Source organism: Brachionichthys hirsutus, chromosome 21 (genome assembly GCF_040956055.1).
Source record: "Brachionichthys hirsutus isolate HB-005 chromosome 21, CSIRO-AGI_Bhir_v1, whole genome shotgun sequence".
Taxonomy (NCBI): domain Eukaryota; kingdom Metazoa; phylum Chordata; class Actinopteri; order Lophiiformes; family Brachionichthyidae; genus Brachionichthys; species Brachionichthys hirsutus.
The window spans coordinates 1879408-1899577 of record NC_090917.1 but is presented as its reverse complement, the minus strand read 5'-3'; the positions used below and the strand labels follow the sequence as shown (position 1 = coordinate 1899577).

The following is a 20170-nucleotide window of genomic DNA, read 5'->3' as shown; positions in this document are numbered from 1 at the left end:
CAATGGCTGTTGGATCCCTTCCATAACCATACAAGACGAGGCGGAGGCCCAGTGTGTGGAAACATGTTGGTTCATATATATATATTATATTTAATCAGTAAGTTGAGCATTATTTTAGGTTGTGCATTAAACGTCTTACTAACATGCTAACTTGGATTTTATGCCAGAAGAAGTATAGGAGTGATTATCTTCTCTTCTCTGGTTTTCACTGCCGTGAAAAGAGAAGAAGAACATAACATAAAAGATCTTTTATTCAAGGAGTGACCTTAAAAACCCCGATGCCTTGTAGAAAACAGCGATCAGAAGATGAGACGAAGTCAATCTTTAGAATGGATGACCTGGAATTAAAATAAAGATGAAAATGATTTTACAGTTCAGTGCTAAACAAACACAATTCTAAAGTCACACGGATCAGAATTATAATAAGAAATAATCACTCTGAAGTTATTCAAAATACGTACTTACTGTTTGCATAATTCTTGAATAAATACATTTTAAAAATATTCATATATTTTATTTATTTACCTTTCATATTGTTTTTGCTAGAAAATGTTAAATCTCAAAAGCAGCTATGAATATTTAAAATCAAATCTCACAATGAGGGTTTTGATCAGGAGCCCCGGCAACGCCATTCATCTTCTTTCATGAAGCACTGCAGATGATGGTGAACAGCCAAGGACTCAAAAATGAAAATAATTCTTCAGACGGTGGCGTGGAGATATGAAGATTCTTGAATTTTTTTAAAAATAAATCAATATGTTTTTCCAAAATAAATCCACGATTGTAGATTAGAGGTAACGCAAAATGTAACAGTGAAATATTGCATATCTGTCAGAGCCATATATTGCTTATGGTTAGTACTGAGGATGTAATGAGAACAAAGGGAGAGAAAAAAAAGCAAGATTCTGAGAATAAAGTTCCAATATCCGGAGGGAAAAGTATTTCAAAATAAAATCACAACCATGACAATATATTTGACAAAACTGTATTGATAGTGTCTGAATTACACAAGTCATAAACTATTTATTAAACTATAACTTAAAAAAAATACAATAGAACTATTTTTTGCAACATTAGATTCTTGCTATGTTATGCAATGAGCTTTAGATATTAGAACTTGATTCTCAGAATCTGGTTTCACTGCAAACACCAATGCAGTGTTTCCCCCGGAGTCCTCAGCGTCGCAGAAATGAACACATTCAGTCCTCCCAGCCAAAGAAACGGCCCGTCATCTGGTAGAACTTCATGTTGAAGGGTCTGTAGAAGTCCCGTAGCCGCTGCACCACCTCGGGGTCAATGGGCGGATGGGTCCGCCCTTTGCTTTTGCCCAGGCAGTGAGGCTTGCTGCTGCCCTCTGCCTTCTTGAGGCACGGGAAACCCTTAGTTTGGTTGAAGTAAAAGTGTTTGTCCGTTATGATCCTCTTGAGCCCGAGGAAGTCCTGCACCCGGCCCAGCTCCCCGGCCGGATCGCTGATCAGGCGCTCGCCGCTCACGAACAGGATCTGGCCCATGGGGAAGTACTGCAGCCAGTTGTCCAGGTGCTTGGCGTAGATGCCGATCTGGATGGCGCTCCACGAGGTGTCGATGAGCCCCGTAGTCCTGTTTTTGAAGGTGAGGCTCTCGAAGGAGGGGATGTCGGGCTTCTTAGACAGCGTCTGGGTGTAATCTGAGATCGCCCTGGTAACGGGATCCCTCACTACCACGATCAGCTTGGTGTCCCGGGACATGGCGGAGATCCGGGCCGGAGCCTCTCTGGTCACAAAGTAACTGGGGGTTTTCTCCATGGTGATCTGGCCCTCCAGCGTCTTGGGCATCAAGTCCCTGCAGGAGAAGGAAATTAGAAAAAGAAAGGGAAAAGGAAGTGATATATTTGTTTGACCTTAACTCCTGACTGAATCGCGCAGCGTAACTGTCACAGTTGTATAACCGCTCTAATTACAGTCAACATTCGGACGGGATGAAGTCAGGCTATGTCGTGAAAACCGCTCAATCCAATCAATCAAGGAATAACACGGGAAGCTGTTTGTGGAGGACTATTTATTTGATCTCTATCAGGTGTGTTTTTCTCCGAGCCAAGAAGTGTGACCAAATGCTGATTGGTATATTTGGCGCCGTGCTATACTCACGAGGTAAAAAAAAAAAAAAGCATGCAGACGCTGCGAGTGTTTCTTAATGCAGCCTGAGGGCTTGTGAAATCAAGAAGGGGCTCCCCGGGGTCCATTTAAAGGAGGGGGTATTCCTCACACTGACATGGAGGGACAAGACAAATGCCAATCTCTCTACCCATACTATGATAGTGCCGGATATAAAAAATTAATATTTGAGCCAAAAAAGTCCACTCAGCATCAATTGATCAGCTTCACGTTCCTCAGCAAACGGTGGATAGATATCAGAAGAATAATTCCGACGTTGCAGTTTTCCTTTCTTGTGGATGAAATCCTAGAGTTCAAGTCTCAGCAGCGAAGTTAAACTCGGCCCAACGTGAAGTTCGGCATGTCTTCGAGTCTTTTCCACCATAAAAGGGATGGGGGAGCACGCTAATCCATTTGGCCACGCCGCTCCTCTTCTTCCACTTTGCTTCTGCCCAGCTGCCTTCAGGACAGCGACCTCAAGCAAAGCGGGTAAAAGCAGCGCATGAATGATTAACGCCCCCCCCCCCCCCCCCTTCCCTCTGCCATTTAGAGCCTCGGCAGGAACGCAACTTTAAAATTCACCAAAGTACAGAATGCAGCCGTCAATTATTCATCGGCTTGCTGGCACTGCTTATAGCGAGGCGCTGGCGCTGGCGCTGACAAAGCGGCCCGGCCTGCTCCCGAGGTAGAGACACACTCTCTGAGACCTTAAATGAAAGAGGTCCTCTTTCATTTCTGAGAAGCGCCCTTCAATTTGTCGCTTTCATGACCACACATGCACCGACACGTGTGGTTAAAGCAGAACTTCTTCCTTTCGCTGAGTATCTTTTTTTTTCTTGCGTGGGGTCCACCGGGTTTTTTTTTTTTGTCCCCGGCTGGCGGGATGGCTCCGGCAAACGAGACAAAGGACATCTATGTCTCTGCCGACGATGCGCTTTACACAAAGAGAGAGAGAGAGAGAGGATTCAAGATGTCAGCTGTCGACTGAAGTTTCACTTAGATGATAATAAAATTGTTGAAATCAGATCAGCTGATGAATCCCAAACTGCCAAAAGAGGTGACGGCACGACTGCTCCTTAGACGGCATTCCTTTTGGTGGGCTTCCGGTCGGGCTCAGCGTACGAAGTGAAATAGATCTAAAAGCCACGAGTCAATACCTTCAGGCCAGTGTCCCGAGTGGATGTTCTGGAGGTCACGGGGAGTGGGACTCGCAGGAAGTGGTCGATAGGAGTAAAGAGAGGCAACGCGGATGCACCGATGTCTCGACACACGGCGGAAACTTTGACCACGGCCTGACCTTCCGGAGCCGTGGTATCTGTATCTGCGACTTCTCCCAAAAGCTGTGCAAAGTGGAACGTGGACAAGGATGCTTTCCTCTCACATTAGCTCCGCCTCATCGCCCCAAGAGTCCAGACCGAGGCAGCATCATGGCGCTTTGAAACAACCCCGGTGGAACTCTGGGACCCCAGCGGCTACCGTCGGCTGACAGGCCAATAATAAAGAACACGGAGACTAATTATTGATAAACGTGTAATCTCAGACTCCGGCTTGCAGGAAGTCTTCCTTGACCACGTGCTGATTTCCCCTTAAGGCTTAAACGTGAACTGTGATGCACGTAAATGTTGTACTTCCCATTTAATATCACAAATATCAATGGCAAGAGAAAGTTTTCCATCATAAGTTCCAGATCGTGATGTTAAGCTTTGCCCAACAAAGAGTCCAAAGAGCTTCCGCATCAACGTGGCGCTGTAGCTTAGGCGGTTAAAGCATCTGTCTCGTAAACAGGGGATCCTGGGTTCAAATCCCAGGATTTGAACCCAGCGAGGCAGCGCCTCAGTTGGTTGTAGGATCTGGGTCCCATTATAATAACTTTTGGCTTCTTTTCCGTCGATCGCATAATCAATTAACTGCGGCGGCATGACGCGTTCCCTTTCAGGCGTTAGCCAGCTGATTTTACGGCGCCGGAGTATTTCTTTCCATTCAACAGAAGCATTCAAGGCCTTCAAATGAAACTTTATTAGGAGGGTAGGTGATGTAAGGGATGACAGACCATCCAAGTGCTTAATATTTACTGCCGTTCCAGATTCCGCTTTGATGTCTTCGTCGTGCTGCTAAAATACGACTCCCTGAGCTCGGCGGGGCACGGAACGCACGGGCGGCAGGATCCAATCGAATTAAGGCACCCGGCGCGTGGACTCCGCCCTCCCTTTAAATCACATTCACTGCTTTTGCTTATAATAAAAAAAAAAAAATCAGATGACTAAGAAGCTTAGAACATAATAAATAGCTTGTGTACATGACAGAGCAACATATGTCATAGTCGCACGTTCCCCCCCCCCCCCCCCTCATATGGAACAAACTAGCAGGGGGAGCGTGCCAGAACTCATTCAGGCAGCTCTACTCCCCATTAAAAAAGCAATCCAGTGCAAACAGTAATGTGCAGTACGTCACTCAATGCATCCTTTGTGGGGCTCGTCCATAAAGCAACCACTCTGGAATAAAGCCCCCCCCCCCGAAACAAAGTTCACCCGTGAACCCGTCTGCATGTTCGATGAACGCTCCCTGAAGCTATCCCGGAACCTCTCAGGAGGGGTCTTGGATGTGATCCAGTGTCAGTTGACAGGAGCTGTAAAGACATACAAGCCCCCCCCCCCGCCAGATAATAATCTTGTAATTGGCTCAATATTTCTGCTGCTTGCTGGCAAGGCGAAGTCCACTGCTGCTCTCGGTGGCTTGGACTCGCCAGATATTTTCCAGGTCAGTGGATGCTAGTGGAGGTCAGGGAGGAGGTGGATGGGTGGGGGGGGGGGGGTGATTTAGAGTAATGGCTGCTGTGTGGTGAGAGGAATTGAATGCCAACTGCTCGGCTAACCTTGCGCAACAGCACGGCTTTTTAGCAACGGGCGGCGCTGCCCAGGCAGGATGGTGACATCATCATCCAACTATTTAAAGGTCAGGGATTACAGGTGTGAGGCTTTTGGTTCTGGTAATCATTGTTTTTTATAAACCTGACAGTCTCAGCTCAGCCCACCTGGCACGCTTTCCCCACCGGACTCTCAGTCCGGCTCCTCCGACATGGATTCCCGGGATTAGAGGCGATTGAATGGAACAGCGTATCTGTAGTCGTTGCATCAAACATTGAGATGGGCTGGTTTGGTTTCTCCCAGCTGCCGGTGGCGTATGAGCAGAGAGCGCAGAACATAATCCACCCCGACCGACTTCTGACTTCACTTTTGGTTCATATGGGATAAATAATGGAGTCAAATTATTAGCGTCGGGCCAAACATCTGAAAATAATCTTTTGTTTCTGAAGCAGCTTTCGACGCTTCACATGGAATTAACTCGACAATATCTTGCTAGAAATCAATTGCGATGACGAATTTGGTGTAAAAAATAAATTTAATAATAATAATAATAATACACAGAGCTGTGCTTTGTTAAGAATACGAAATCCAGTTCTTTTATTAATGGCACAAAAAAAGCAATTTTGGAGAAATGATTAAAGATGGGCTCTTGGAATTAAAGACTGAAACGCGAGCAGGACGTGGGAACCGTAGGGTGTAGGAAGCAATTTTGCAAGACATACAATTACAAGATAAGAGAATGGTCTATTCTGGGAAGACAACATGGGAGGACATGGTCGGCCGTCTTCCGCTGGGAAATGGAAGGATTTTTGATAAAGAGTAAGAAGGGAAAGAGAGAAATGCGTCACGGCACCTGGGTAAGCATCAAAAAAACAACGTCGCTGGATGGAAAACTTGAAGACGGCAGTTTTTAAATGCCTGGAAAGTCGGCAGATTTATGATTTAGGTGCATTTTAAATCAGACAGAAAGGTTGAGAATGGGTTTCGAAGTGCACGGTGGTCCTGTTTGGAAATTAGACATGAATGGAGAAAGATTTGAGAGTGTCATTAATATAAAAAAAAAACTTGTTTCCACGCTTTTTTTCACTTTTAAAGTACAAGCAAACGTAACAACTCTTAAACAAAGTCTGTGCAGACAAATAATCCGCTGTGCGCTGCTTGGTTAGAAGGATTCCAACTGGATTATAATAATATTGTGTCATAAACTGCAGTAATTTAAGTAATTTATATTTAATAAAGTCCTGCAGAAATACGTCACTGCACATTGACTTTTCTTCCCTTATAACAACAGCCAGACTTGGATAAAACATTTATGGAGCTAGCTTTGTAAATTTATCAGCAATGTTTTTAACAGAATCCCCCCCCCCCCCCCCTCTCTCTCAGTGCTGAGTCTTCGGTTTGTGGCGAAAAGGGGGAAAAAAGAAGCTTTAACTTTATGGGCGGTTGGTTGTGAATTATTCACCCGGTCTAACTGAGGTAGGACGCTGGGAGGACGAGAGTAATGGGGGACAGACAGACAGAGACGGCTCGGAAATACACATTTAGATACGAATATGCCACGTCCAACTGGTATTTTATACGATTACGTGTCCATTTATATATATTTTTTCCAAAGTAATTATTTTTCTGCATTCCAAAAGAAAAATATAAGTATACATGCTTCATGTTTATTTAACTAATTAAAGTTTGACTTATTTGGAGGATAAACGAAACTTGGTTTACACTGTCCACATGGTGATCTGGATCCGGATATGAATCTGGCTTAAACCATGCCTGACTTTGCGGAAATGTGCTGAGAAATGTTTCCAGAGATAAATGTGAGTATGATCATCAGACGTGATTGGATGTGAAGAACAAAACATTCAACTTAAAACCAGAATCGTTTAAGCGTTTTGTAAAAAAAATAAAATAAAAAAGTCCCAATCACTCACAGATCTTAGATGATTATTCAAAATTAAATTCAAATGGCAGCCGTAAAATGTGGTATAAGAGTAATTTGAATATGACCCACACAAACCGAAAGCAGGCCGGCAGAGATGATGCTGTTTTTCATCTGGTGATAAATGTTCCATTAAACCTAATTATTATAAGACCCAAACTGCTCTCTAAGATCTGATGTCACCACATCGGGGTCGTGTCTGAGTGGATTCTCAGACGTGGCGCTCGCATTATTTTTTCATATTTCTCTGACCCACTTGTTCAGAGTTACACGGAGTTTGAGACGGGAAGAGACGGCTCAAAGCTATTTTGAGCTGTGGGTGATAAGACACTTAAACTCGAAGCTCCTTTTCAAGGTAATTGTGCTTGGTGAATGTTCACTAATATACAGAACGTGGTTTCATTAGCTCTTTCTATAGCCCTCCTTAATCCTCTCTCTATAGGGGGTTAAAAAAAGAAAAAAGGAAACAATTTCCGTGCTTTTAAGGCTGATTTGAATTGAATACAAGAAATAAAATAAAAAATTCTGCTTTTATTTGTCTGATAACATTCGGCCTGTTTGTGCTGGTACCGTCAATGAAATTCTGCCCCATCATACTCTGACCCAAGAGAAAGTTTCCTGCCCCAGCCCTTGATCCCGGTCCTTCCATTCCGTGATCTCACACTTATTCCTGGAGGTGGCTCATTTAACAGGGTTGGAATATCGGCTATGTCGCTTTCGTTGTCTCACCAAAAGGCGAAAAGGCACCTGAAACGTCATTTCCATATGAAGCTCGACTTTGTGGAAGCCAAAAGTTGAGGAAGATAAGTCAAAGCAATTATAGAAGCACAGGAAGTCGTGATGTGAGTCCAGGCTTAAGCTCGCTGAGTAAAAAAAGGTTTACAAGACACCAAGGTAGGAAATACTTACAAAGCCTGAGTTCAACTTCCTGCTGAAGGAAAGGCAGATTTTAGGATAGCAGAATGCAGAGGAAGCGAGAGAGTGAGAAAAGTGATGACGCTGTCTCTTCCTCTCCGCCTGCTACCTTTGCCTATTTCATTTTCTCCATCCTCCCTCCCCCCCCCCCTCCCTCCCTCCATCCATTCACTCCCAGGCTTGGAATACAAAGCGACTGGCACCCTGGCATTGCTTTCCATCGTCTTCGTGCCAAGCCACTCCAAAGCACTCCGGCGAGCTCGCGCCCCTCCCGCCACCGCAGGAGAAAAAGAGAGGGCCAGGGATTAACATGGACGGATGCTGCCCTCTTATCACTTCTTTTGACATGAACTCGTTACAAACGCGCTCGCTCAGTCTCCAGATCGCAGCGCCATGAGAGACGAAGATGCAGGAAGGTGAAGATAGCGATTCGTTTTTATAGGAGCTTTAATTCTCAAAAAAACATCCCGGAGAATAAACAAGCTTGGTAATGATGAGGCACCAAAATGATTTCTGCTCACCGGGGGGGGTGAGACTGAATGCAGTTAGAGAAGGCAGGCAAGGTGGCGCCGGGGTTAAAGACTGATTTCCATTTCCTTGTGCATTATCCATTAAATAAATCACTCTGGGGAAAATGGAGGTTCGTGCAGCTTGTTCATGTCGAGGCAGCAGCGGCCGTGCATAATGAGCAGGTGACGCGGAGGCGTGCCGTCGGCAGCGGCGGCTAAAGCTCGCAGTGATCGTAAGGAGCGCCAAGCGAGGCGGGGCGGGACGGAGAGCAGGTTGTCGCTGAGAGAAAAGGTGAATAATTACCTACAGAACGTCACAGACACGCTGGTTGCCTGGGGCTGGGCTGTGACCCAGAATTCAACAGACCCCCCAGTGAGACATGGAGAGGCCCCATTCCGGCTGAGCTGGCCATGCAACAGGAAAACAGCTCCTCTGCAGAGAGGTAACCCCATCTGGGAAGCCGGAAGACAATGCGGAGTGTAGCGGCGAGCTGCGGCGTCTGGGCAGCCGCTAACGTTGTAGCCTGTCAGCTCCTACAGCGAGCAAAGACGGATGGGTTTGGAAATGGATGGTAATTACAGGGCAGAAGCTCGTCGTCCGGGTCGGGACGGCGCTTACGGTGGAGCGGAGGTGCCTTTCCTTTCCTTTGCGAACAAAGGAAAGAAAAAGGATCATCTTTGTAAATATCCTTATTTTGTTATTCAGGGGTTTTAGATTTTTGTTGATGCAGGTGATTGCATGGAGGCAGTTCCCCACCATGCTACCACGGCGATGGTAAATGGGGTGTTCCGGGGGGGGGGCTTCATGATTCATGCTATCAATCAAGGGGATATTTTTCAGCATTTCACGTTGATGTAATCGTCCTAAAAACACATTAACATTGAGGGAGCGCTCCGCAGAGAGATAATGGCTGCACATTCGTGCCGTTATTGAGTCAGACTCTGCCAGCCTTGAATGACAAATGCACCTTCTGTCTGCAGAGGGGCTGGGGCATGAACAAATACCCCGCCTTGAAATGACAATTAGAAAAAAATAAATAAACAGAGTGTAAAGACAATAGCGGAGGAGGGGCTGGGCCGGCGCCGTCGTTCAGGAGAACACTTAGGGAGAAAAAGAGAAAAGCGAAATGACAAGAATATCAGTGCCGTTCATATTCATGACAGTTGAATGGGGGGGGGGGGGCATTATGAAGCACTCTCAATCACATTTGCATTTACATTACGCCGTCTGTAATGCGATAGGAAGCCTATGGAATAAATGGCGGCGAAGAGGAAAAAGCCATCTACAAGTGTGCTGTGTGCGCGTGCACGTCGGAATATTCACGCTCGCACGTTCACCTTGAGACTCCAGCGAGCTCGTCTAAGGAGCCGTGTTTTCGTTGCTATAATGTGCATCCGAGGGTTCATCGGGGAGCGCCGGAAACGTGAACCGGCACTCAATTGCCGGAAGCAAAAGCTACAAGGGTGCAGGACAGGGGTGGGGGTGGGGGGGGTCCCTCCATCCCTCCTGCTGCCCTTCCGGAGCCGACCCCGTTTAGAAGCCGGTCGGATGCAAGGAAAATAATCACGAGAGAAGAATCGCTGCCGCTCGGTTGAGTGGGAAATAACATGACGCAATAAATGGCATGTCGGGAACATGCATGTTCACGTCAAGGCGTCCCCCGTTAGCCTTAGCATCTTCTCAGATGACATTTGCATCAGCAAACAAAACCCACCGACCGCTGAGGCGGGCCCCCGGGCTGAGAAGTTCCGACTACATGAGCCTAATTACACGCCGTTGTCTCAGAAGGGGGCCATAAATCAATGCCGGCGGTGAATCCTGAGCAACCAAATCAATGCAGTCGCGTCTCAGTGGCTGTAATGAGAAACGGGTCGAAGGCGAGGACTTTAAATCCGTCACGTAGCGACTGTTTCCAGCAAGCTGAAGCTCAGTCAGGTGCGAAACGCATGTTAAATCGCACACGTATGAAGCAAAGCATGTCTAACGTCTAATTCTAACGCGAGTCGGAGTAAAATGGCACAACGACATCTTGCCGTGATTAATAGAGGAATCATTTGAACTGTTTTCTCGCTACACTGTCAGCTGTGATGAGGAGCGGTTATTAATGGCTGTGGTGCGAGGAGGACGGCGACTCCGCGGCGAGGAGCGTGAATCTGAACGTGTAGATCAGTGGAGGCCCTGAACTCTCATTTGTGTTAATCAAACCTCTCTAAATTGTTTGTATAATGAAATGATGGCAGTCAGGGAGGCCCAGGGGACAGCAATTAAGCAGATGAAAATCAATCACTTTTTATCAAATGTGCGGCCGCCCGCCTGTGCGTCCGGTAAACACAGAGAAAAACAGGAAGCAATTTTGGGTCGAGATTTGAAGGTCCATCAATCCCAGAGACGAGCAATCAGGATGAACCGATCTCAGCCATGGGAAGGGGAGGACGGCGAAAACACTGTCCCTATTCAGAGCTACAAACTGTTTTTAGGGGTGCGTCTTCAGGTTATTACACAGTTATTACACAATTAGAGTTAATTTTGATTTATTTTTCCTCAAGGTTGTTGTTCTAGATCTAAAATTGGATTCGCTTTCAATAAAAAAAAGCTAATGATAATGTCTTAATGCTTTCTGCAATGCATGGAACTCAAATCAGAACACATTTTAGTAAAAGGCAAAGCTCTCAAGGCAACAAGCAGTGGGAAATATTTGGCATTAACGGTGGAATACCATGTTGGGAAACATAAAAGCAAAACGATCATGAAACAGGAGACGAATATGTTGGATTTTGGCAGTGCAGTGGTGGGGGGGGGGCGCCACATGGGACACCCACAATGAGGCGAGGCAGTCCCATTAATGGATGTGATCACAGCTTCCTGGTGAATAATGCAGCCCTGCTAATTGGCTGGGTTAATAATTGATAGGGGCGTGTTTGAGGCGGCGACGGCGGATGGATCTCCGGTGGATACGGAGCACAAAGCCCGTCTTGTTAAAACGACTTTGAATGCTGCGTGTTGCGCATCTGTTATTGGTCGGCGTCCTCCTAGCGATGCCGTTACCGTCGGGGAGGATTTGGCCGCGTGAGATGAAGATGTCAAAATAAACAATCGCCCTGACAACATAATGACATAATGGGCTCCGGCCCTAAACACGCGGTTGACGGTTGACGGTTGACGGTTAAAATGACCCTTAATTCAAACTGACCCAGGGCTGTCCAGCTGGGTAAATAAAATAAATTTCAAAAAAGAGATTGTCAAAAAGGACTGGACAATAGACTTTAAAATACGTTTCAGGATGGGATTGCTAGCAGCTAAGATGCAGATGAATATTTAGCAGACAGATGTTAGGGCGTTAGGGATCTTCTCATTTTATTATCGGCAAAGAAAGCGTATTTCGCTAAATGAATTGACATTTCCTTCACAGATGATTACGCAACCTTATTGCAGGTACGCGTCTCTTAAACGGGAAGCGGAAAAGCTCCTCTCTCTGGGCGTTACGTCCATAATCGCCTCGAGGCGATTCATCTCTCACTTCTGTCATAATGGCCCGTCGCTGAAGCGGCTCTGCTCCCTGCTCCTCTGATTACTATGCAAATGCTGTAGGAGGGAGAAATAGCCTGCCGCCGGAATCCCGTTTGCGCGACTCCGGAGCAGTGAGGACGGCGCTTCCTGGTTCTATTAGGTGGAACATGTTCCTCCTCCTGTCTAATGCGCGGTCGGACCTAATTACAGCAGCAATTACTGGCGTCCAGGTTGGGATTAATTGAATTACTGGATGGCTTCCTTGCACTCCACTGTGGGGGGCATATCAATCACGCCATGTGGGCGGGCGCAGACTCCTTTTTATCGCCCTCTTCCATCTTTATGTGAAAAGGCGCAGTCTGTGCTGTTGCACTCCATCGATCAATAAACTGGTCAAACTCATTTTCCAACACATTCCTGTCTTTAATCAAAGCGTTTGCCATTTTGCGGGGTATAGTTAGCGTAAGTGTGACGAACGCGAAATAGATGCAGGAGTTTGGTTTTGATTGATCATTTGCCTCTTGCAGCGTGAATGGTTCCTTTTGTTCGATCTTCACACACAATGGGCCGTAAAGCGTGTGTGTTTGAACAGTTGAGGAACCAGGTAGCTCTTCAGAACCGCGGTGGATCTGCAACGCTCCCGTTTGAACGCAGCCCGCTCTCAAAGCAGTTTAAATGCCGCTCTGTCATCCCCCCTCTCCATTCACCACCTCTCCATTATTAGCTATTAAAAAAAAAAACAATTGCGCCACTGCGATTGTGCCAAACCCTAATCTTCGCCGTGTTTTATTTCCGTCATCGCCACCGTGCGACTCTTTGTTTCGCCATCGAGCAGGAATATACAGAATTAGCCGGATCCAAAGTGCTGAAAGCTCAGAAATCACATCTGAATGAAATAATGTTTTGGCCTCTTTGTGGATCGTGCCAAAAAAATTGCAATTCTTCATTTCATATGTCCCCCCCCCCCCCACACACACACACAGTATAATTCTTTGTTTTGCATGGAGGCACAGGTTGGCCAGTCCAACAGAGGTTGCGCCTGGGGTACCGTCTGGCGTCGCCTCTTCCCACGTCTGTAGTTTGGCCTCTGCCAAGGCGACTGGCACCGGCCGTACCCCGATGGAGCAAGAAAAAAAGAGGACATTTGGTGCCATCCTATCGCCACACAGGCAGCTGCAGACAACGCACATGGCAAGGGCGTCGGCGGCCATGCCTTTAAGCGCACAGGCAGGGAGGGACATTCAACGTTTGGCCGGGAAGGTTGAAAAACACCCTTGAAAATATTGACGATATTCCTGCTGAGTGATCGGAAGTAAAGGGATGGAAAGAAAGACAAACCTCCGAACTTCCTGGAGTAGTAAATATTCAAATGTCCTTTCTTCCCCTAATCGCGAGGTATTGAAAAACAGGATGGGGGACTGAATATATGGAAAAAGTATTTCAAGGAAAAGTTGGAACGGAAAATGGACAACCCAAGAGGAGAGGGCTTCCTTCTTTTTATTGGTTCCCAGGCTTTTCCACAGCTCTGGTTCTCGCTCTCTCTTTTTTTTCTGTCTGTCTCTGTCTAATTCTCTCTGGTGGAAAATATGGAGGAGCTCCCTGTCCAGTGATAAAGCTGTTGCCTGAGAGATGGGAAAGAGAGATCCATCACACGGAGGCGTTGGTTTCCCTGCCAGTCCGCGTGCACGCGCTCCATCCATCCACCGAGCTCTCCCGATCCCACATAACACAGGTCTGGCTGCACATTCCGAAATCGCTCTGGCAAAATCCTCTGAAAATGTTGAAATGCATGAATTCTGGAGGTTGTTTTGTGGTTTGTTTCGTTCGCCTTTGTGTGAAGAGAGCTGGAATAGGGTAGTCTAAAGCTCATAACCCCCCCCCCCCCCCGACTCGCCGGTGCCAATTGATAGGGGTTACAGTCTCTCTTTGTTTGTGCAAGGATAACACTTAACTTCCATCAACTTTGGGCTGCCAAGAAAAAGAAAAAAAAAAGCAAACTTTTTTTTAATTCCAGTGTAAAATTCCCGAGGGCAGAACTACTGTAATTTCAGAAAACACTACCTGGCATGTTTCCATGGAAGTTGAAGGGAAATAAACATCACTGACATTCACCGGCATTTCTTGAAAACCACTAAACTTGTGACGCCGGCGGAAGAACGGAACGCTGAGCTGCAGAGCCGAAAAGGTCAAACATCTCAACTTCAGAAACAATAAAGCGATATAAAGGATTATGGAGCGTTCGAGGTTTACAGAGCGATATATACTATATATATATATATATATATTTGCAGGAACAATAAAAAAGTGACCTCAGTACTCCTTTTGAAATCTGAATCCCAGAATAAATGGCTCATATTGTAAAGGCTAATACCTCATAAAAAAAGAGGCCGACAGCTGCTAAGCTGAGCGGGCCTGCGATCCGACAGGGTCAAACAGGTTGCTGTCTAGAGTACACACGAGCCCAAAAGTGAACAAACATCAAGATCCTAAAACAATGTAACCCGACCTTAAAGTTGCCGTGCCACCTGCTGGCATTGTGAACTCGGATGGGCGGTACATCCGGCCTGAGATCAATCGCTCTCCCTCCCTCCCCTCTCCTTAAAGAATTCCGGATCCACGAGGCTCGAAATGTTTGCATGGACGCGACCGGTTAGCTTCACGTCGGGTCTCGAGGATCCGACAAACGGGTCTTCTTTTAGGTGTGTCAGGTGAGTGCAGCAGGTGTGAGCGTCTGGTGGGGACCCAGGTGGTGTCTCACCCACGCACCTGCCGCCTGTCCTCACGCACCCACTGAGGGGGGGGGGCAGATTCCCAGGATGCCAGTGGGCAGCTGCTGACAGGTCCAACTTTGGATAGCCCACTTGCTTGTCTTTACCTCCCCTGCTAGGGTCAGCTGCTGAGGGTGCGCAAGGATGTCAGTGGGGGTGGTGGAGGTCAAGGAGTTGGAGGGGGGGGGGGGGGGGGGTGACAGCCATAGGTGGGGCGGGAGTCGATCGTCCTGGTTTTACAACTATACTTCCCGATAATCACAATCCAAAGGCAGCTCGGCGCTCGTGCTCAGGAGGTCTGCGGCGATCACGTTACGTCTGCTGTGTGCGTGTGCCCTCCCCAACCCCAACCGTGACCTCTCCACCCACCTCCACCGGTCCCGCCCCCCCCCAGCCCACCTGCCATCCGTAAACCTGTCCGGATATTATTGAGAAACCAGGCCACACATGCTTAAAATGTAGGTCAGTCGGTGTTACATGCAGGAAATGTATGCAAAAGAAAAATTAAGAGCTCTCATCTGAAACTTCCAACACGGAAGCATGTCCAGCGGCTAGAAGACGAGCATCGAAAGCCATTTTGAGAGACCCTGAAATCATTTTTCTCTTCTGCTTCATTGTTTTTCCAACACAATGTCAAAAAAACAGGGTAAATCAATCAATCAATCAATTAGAGGAAATCTGTTCAAAATCTCAACTGCCCCTCAGAGAAATGCTAAAACACACGGCTCCTCTCAAGGCCGCGCTGAAGACGCCGCAGAGGCCCGTTTTTAAGGGTTTACTCAACGGCAGCGAAAGAATGACGGGTTGTATAAATCCGGATGGGCGAGTCGAGAAGGTCGAACTGTCCTCAACTCATCCTGAAGACTCCTGGTCGGGATGCATCCAGGGGCAACAGCGAATGTCAGAAGTACACAATACGTCCCGATACTATGTGAACCGGCGGTATATACACATGCACACGCACACACACACACGGAGGTCTTGTTCCTGCTGGTGTGAGAGTTTTGCCATGGCAACCTGCTGCACAATAAACAACATCAGAGGCATGCCGTCGCTCGTCCCATTTGGTTTGCAGATATCCAATTCCTTTCCGGGTCGGTTTCACTCCTGGAAGCTTTAGCGAGGCGGCTCCAGCGACTTTTTTATGAGACGCACAACTGAAAGGCTCTTCAGCAAATTCTTCGGCGCTAACATCGGGCCTCTCCCTTCTGGGAGTGGTGTCATCCTTTCCACTGGCCCTCGAGAGCTCCCGGCGCTCCGTGTGAAGCGTGGCAGGCGGCGGCGGCGGCGACTGAGGCCACACTTTAAACTCTTCCTAAACCTAATCGAGCCGCACTCTCCGAACATCCATACACGGTTCCATGTAAATTCGCATCGCATGCGCCCAAACGCAGCACGAAGGAGAAATGTGGAATGAATCAGCGGCGCTTTCGAACACAAATAACCGCCGAGTCACCGCTTTTAGGATGAAGGGTAATTAACCCATTAAATGAAGGCTAATCCAACCGGTCGGCAGACTTCCAAACAGGAACAAAACGGGTGCAAACACTGTCCGACCTGGGAGATCGGATCGGCGTCGGCGTCCATGTTTAAAAAAAAAAGGCCTGAAGAAATAAAATTGCATGAAATTCACGATGTAAAAAAAAAAAGAAAATGCAGTCTGAAAGTAAATCACCTCGAAAAATCTCAGTTTCAAGTCGGGAACATGATTGTAAAAAAAAAAACCCCGCAGGATTCACCAGAATCTTTGGACGCATAAAGTTTAAAGCTATAGCAATGTTTCATGCAAACTTTATCCCCTTCAATAAATTACACTCTTCTTTTTGCATTATAGCTTTTGGGTGTGTGTGACTTTTTTTGAGAGCAGTTTATGGAAATTCCCGTAACAAGCCAGATGCAATTCCGAAACAGAGCTGGAAAATGAGGCTGATGTTGCCACGTGACTTCAAGGGCTTAGAGGCGTTAAAAAAAATAACAAAAATAAAAGCATGTTCCACGCATTCCCACCGAGACAGGGACGAGTGATTCATGCCGAAGCCCTGACAATAAACAAAGGGTCTCCTGAGATGGGGGGGCCTTTTTTACGTTTTCGGCATTCACTGCTGCTAATGAAAGGAATCACATACTTCAAGCAAATTAGACACAGCGATTAGTCACAGCCTTGTTTTTACAAATACCAAATTCCTTTTTCTGTGTGTGTGTGTGTGTGTGTGTGTGTGTGAATGTGTGCGCACTCGCTTATCGGACGCCGCTTCTCGCCTCCACGGGTTCAATTTGAAACCGAAGGCTTGAAATCCGCAAAGAAAACTTTGCAGTAACTCCAATAAGGCCATTTTGACCAGAGGTCGGCTGACTGCACACCGATTCCTTAGTTTCAAGCACATTAATGTGTGCTTGAAACAACAACAACAACGACAACAACACAACAACACAACAACGCCTCAATGTGACCTCGAGCTAAATGGATGACGTCGAGGAGAGCTGACAAGATGAGCCTCGGCAGAACGGGCCACGCTGTCGCTGTAACAGTTATTTATTTATTCCTCTTTTCAACTCAAGGGTCCTTCTGTTTAAAACGGGGCAGCGTTAAGAGGGGGGGGGACCGGCACTATGGTCCGTCCTCGGAGGCACGGTCCAAATTCCAGGGAATCTTGGCAACTCCTTGGGATAGATGGGACCCTCATGGATATACCCCCCCCCCATACAATGGATGAATAGGTAAACAGAAGGGTGTGAAAGAGTGATGGCGAAAAGAGAATGTTCACTCTCAGAGAGGCACAAAGAGGGAGGTGTGTTAGTGGGAGATGGGAGAAAGCCAGAGAGGTTTTTTTTTGGGGGGGGGGGGGGGGATTCGGGGGTGAATGAGATGGATCTGGAGGGAGCGGAGTTTTGTCTCCCTCTTCTAGAGGGTGCTATGTGCAGCGTTAACTCAATGGAAAGGTGAATTATACCTCCTGAGACACTCAGGTAACCTTTCATTACGGCCCTAATCCTTCTTAATAACAGCTGCGATGCCCCATTAGACAGAGAACCACTGAGAGAGCGCCATTATTCCCCACAGGCCTGAGTGCACACACGCACACACGCACACACACACACACACGCACACACACACTGTGACGGATGAAATCAATCACAAATCGGACTAGTGGAGGCAAACGCAGGGAAACTCAGACGTGGAGGAGGTGAATGTGTGTTTATGTGGGATCAAAGTTTCATCACCGAACCCGGTTCTGTCAAAATGCTCATTCAGACCGAAACTGGGTCAACTTGTTTATTAAAAAGTATTACAAGTTTAATGAAGGCTTTCGGGATGACTTTTCTGTTCATGCACAGTTAATAAAGATTTAATTATTACCCTCTGACTTTAAGTTTGATTTTAGTTTGCTAGAAGAAATAGATTAAATAGATTAAACGGCGTGAAGCTTCGTGAAAGTTTAAAGCTTTAACAGATAAAATTACATATAAATATTTTTAAAAAAAGACTCAATATATTTTGCTTATTTCCCAACCTGATGAAAGTATAAACCGACACATCCCATAAACGCTCTGGCTAAAGTTAAGAGACTGCAGCCCTGAAACGCGCATCCGAAAGGAGCGCCTGATAACATCTAAGCCGACGCAGCGCAATAAATCAACAGGCTTCTTCATCCGGCAGCCATTTAGTTTCCGCTGTAACATTTATCTGTAAAGATTTACGAGTCCGAACCTTTATCAGCGACGTGATAAGGTGGATAAACCAAATCCATCATCACGGCAAATTAATAAGAATAATAGAAGGGAGTTAAGCCTCTAATAATTATTCTGTATAGTGAATAAACATTTAAAGGTAGAAGATTTATGTCGCTTAAAAAGGATTTTATTTTTATTTTTCCAAGCAGATTTATATTCACCTGTACCACTCCGGTCCGTTCTCGTAGTTGCGGTCGAAGAAGTGCGGCTCCGCTCCCACGGCTCGGATGTCGGGATGAACCCGGAGGAACTCCAGCAGAGCCCGGGTCCCTCCTTTCTTCACCCCGATGAGGAGAGCCTGGGGAAGCTTCTTGCTCCCCTCCCCGAGCGGACTCAGTTTACCTGCGAACCGGGGCGACACTTTCCCGGACCCGATGAAAGCCGAATCCAGCCCGGCGCGCACAGGGGCTGGGTGCGCCCCGTAGCCCGCGGGCTCCGGGTTCCTTTTAGTCCTCTGCGACCGCGCGTCCTCGAAAAGCCCCGCGGCCCGGCTGCGGGACGCCTTGGCCGGGGAGGAGGCGATGCTGCTCCCGGTGAGGCAGTGCAGGAGGAGGAGAGAGGTGAGGAGCGCGCACAGCATGACCGCCGCCTGCTTGGCGATGCCTCGGGCCGGGGGGTCCAGTTCACTGACGCGGCTAACAGCCATCCCTCCATCGGTTCAGGAGCCACGGCCATGCTCGGCACACATCGCTGAATCTTCTTGCCATTGAGAAAATCGAGGCGCGCGTCTTCATCCACCTGTCTCCTCCTCCTCCTCCTCAAAAAAAAAAAAAAGAAAAAAGAAATGGCGTCAAATATTACCTGGTGCCGCCCAGGTGAGGAAGCCCGAAGTGACCCGAAACACCAGCGCGCCGCGCCGCTGCGTGTTGTGCGTAAAGGTGAAGTTCCGTTCTATCACCGCTCATGTGCGGGATGCCCACCGCGAGCCCTGACGCGCCACCCGCACGTGTGGAGAGTTGTAAACTTGTCTCCAGAGCGCGTCTGGTTGCTTGACGGGCACGTTGGAGGCCAATGAGATGTTAAGAGGTAGAGACAAGAGCCAATCATATTCCAGGAGGGAGGGTACAGAGAATAACGCTGGAAAATGAGCGCTCATTTTCATCTCACGGCGATGGAAGTGAAAAGAATAAAATTAAAACTCGTCTGTATTTGTACTCAAGTAAATATTTGTATGTATTTAAAGGACTTTTTTCTTTTACTACACTGCTAGGAGAAAACGTGTGGTTTATTTATATATATAGATATAGATAGATATAAAAACAAACAAACCGTCACAGATCAAATTTCTGTTTTTTAAAAAGTTCTCATAGAGTAAGTTTTCTTCTTTCTCTAATCCTTAGTTCAGACATATGACGTGAATCTTTAATAAAATTCAGATATTCCAGGATAAATCCGTGATAAAAAAATAAATATTACTCTCATTCTGACAAATGCTGATGAATAAATTCTTCTTGAGGGAGTTTCTGCAACCGGCTGTTTGAAGACACCAAAAGGTTTCTGCTCCATGTTGGAAACACCCATGGGGGCTATTTCTCCATCACTCATACTCCGCTCAGGCCACCTTATGAGGAATAGCCCCCGCCACCAACTCTTTTTTATGACACAGAAGAACAAAAAGAAGTGAAATAATGATATTGGATCACATTATTTCTTTACAAGTGAACAAGAACAGAACCAAATGTTTCACATCTGCTCCTGCCTTTCGGGGGTATTAGCATGAGAATGTGCAGGCAGTGCTTCAATGCTGCACAGCTCACTGCTCGAGAAAGAGGATGGAGACCTCAACACTGGGCCTTATTGCCA

At 46.9% G+C, this 20170-nt stretch overlaps 1 protein-coding gene across 1 annotated transcript; it reads right to left on the bottom strand.

The window, feature by feature from the left end:
• Positions 1 to 1199: 1199 nt before the first annotated feature.
• LOC137909981 (heparan sulfate glucosamine 3-O-sulfotransferase 3A1-like) lies at positions 1200 to 19013 on the bottom strand. The gene is made up of 2 exons (XM_068754407.1): positions 18529 to 19013; positions 1200 to 1821 (listed from the first exon to the last, which is right to left on the bottom strand). The coding sequence occupies exons 1-2, from the start codon at positions 19011 to 19013 to the stop codon at positions 1200 to 1202; spliced, it is 1107 nt and encodes a 368-aa protein (XP_068610508.1).
• Positions 19014 to 20170: the final 1157 nt, after the last annotated feature.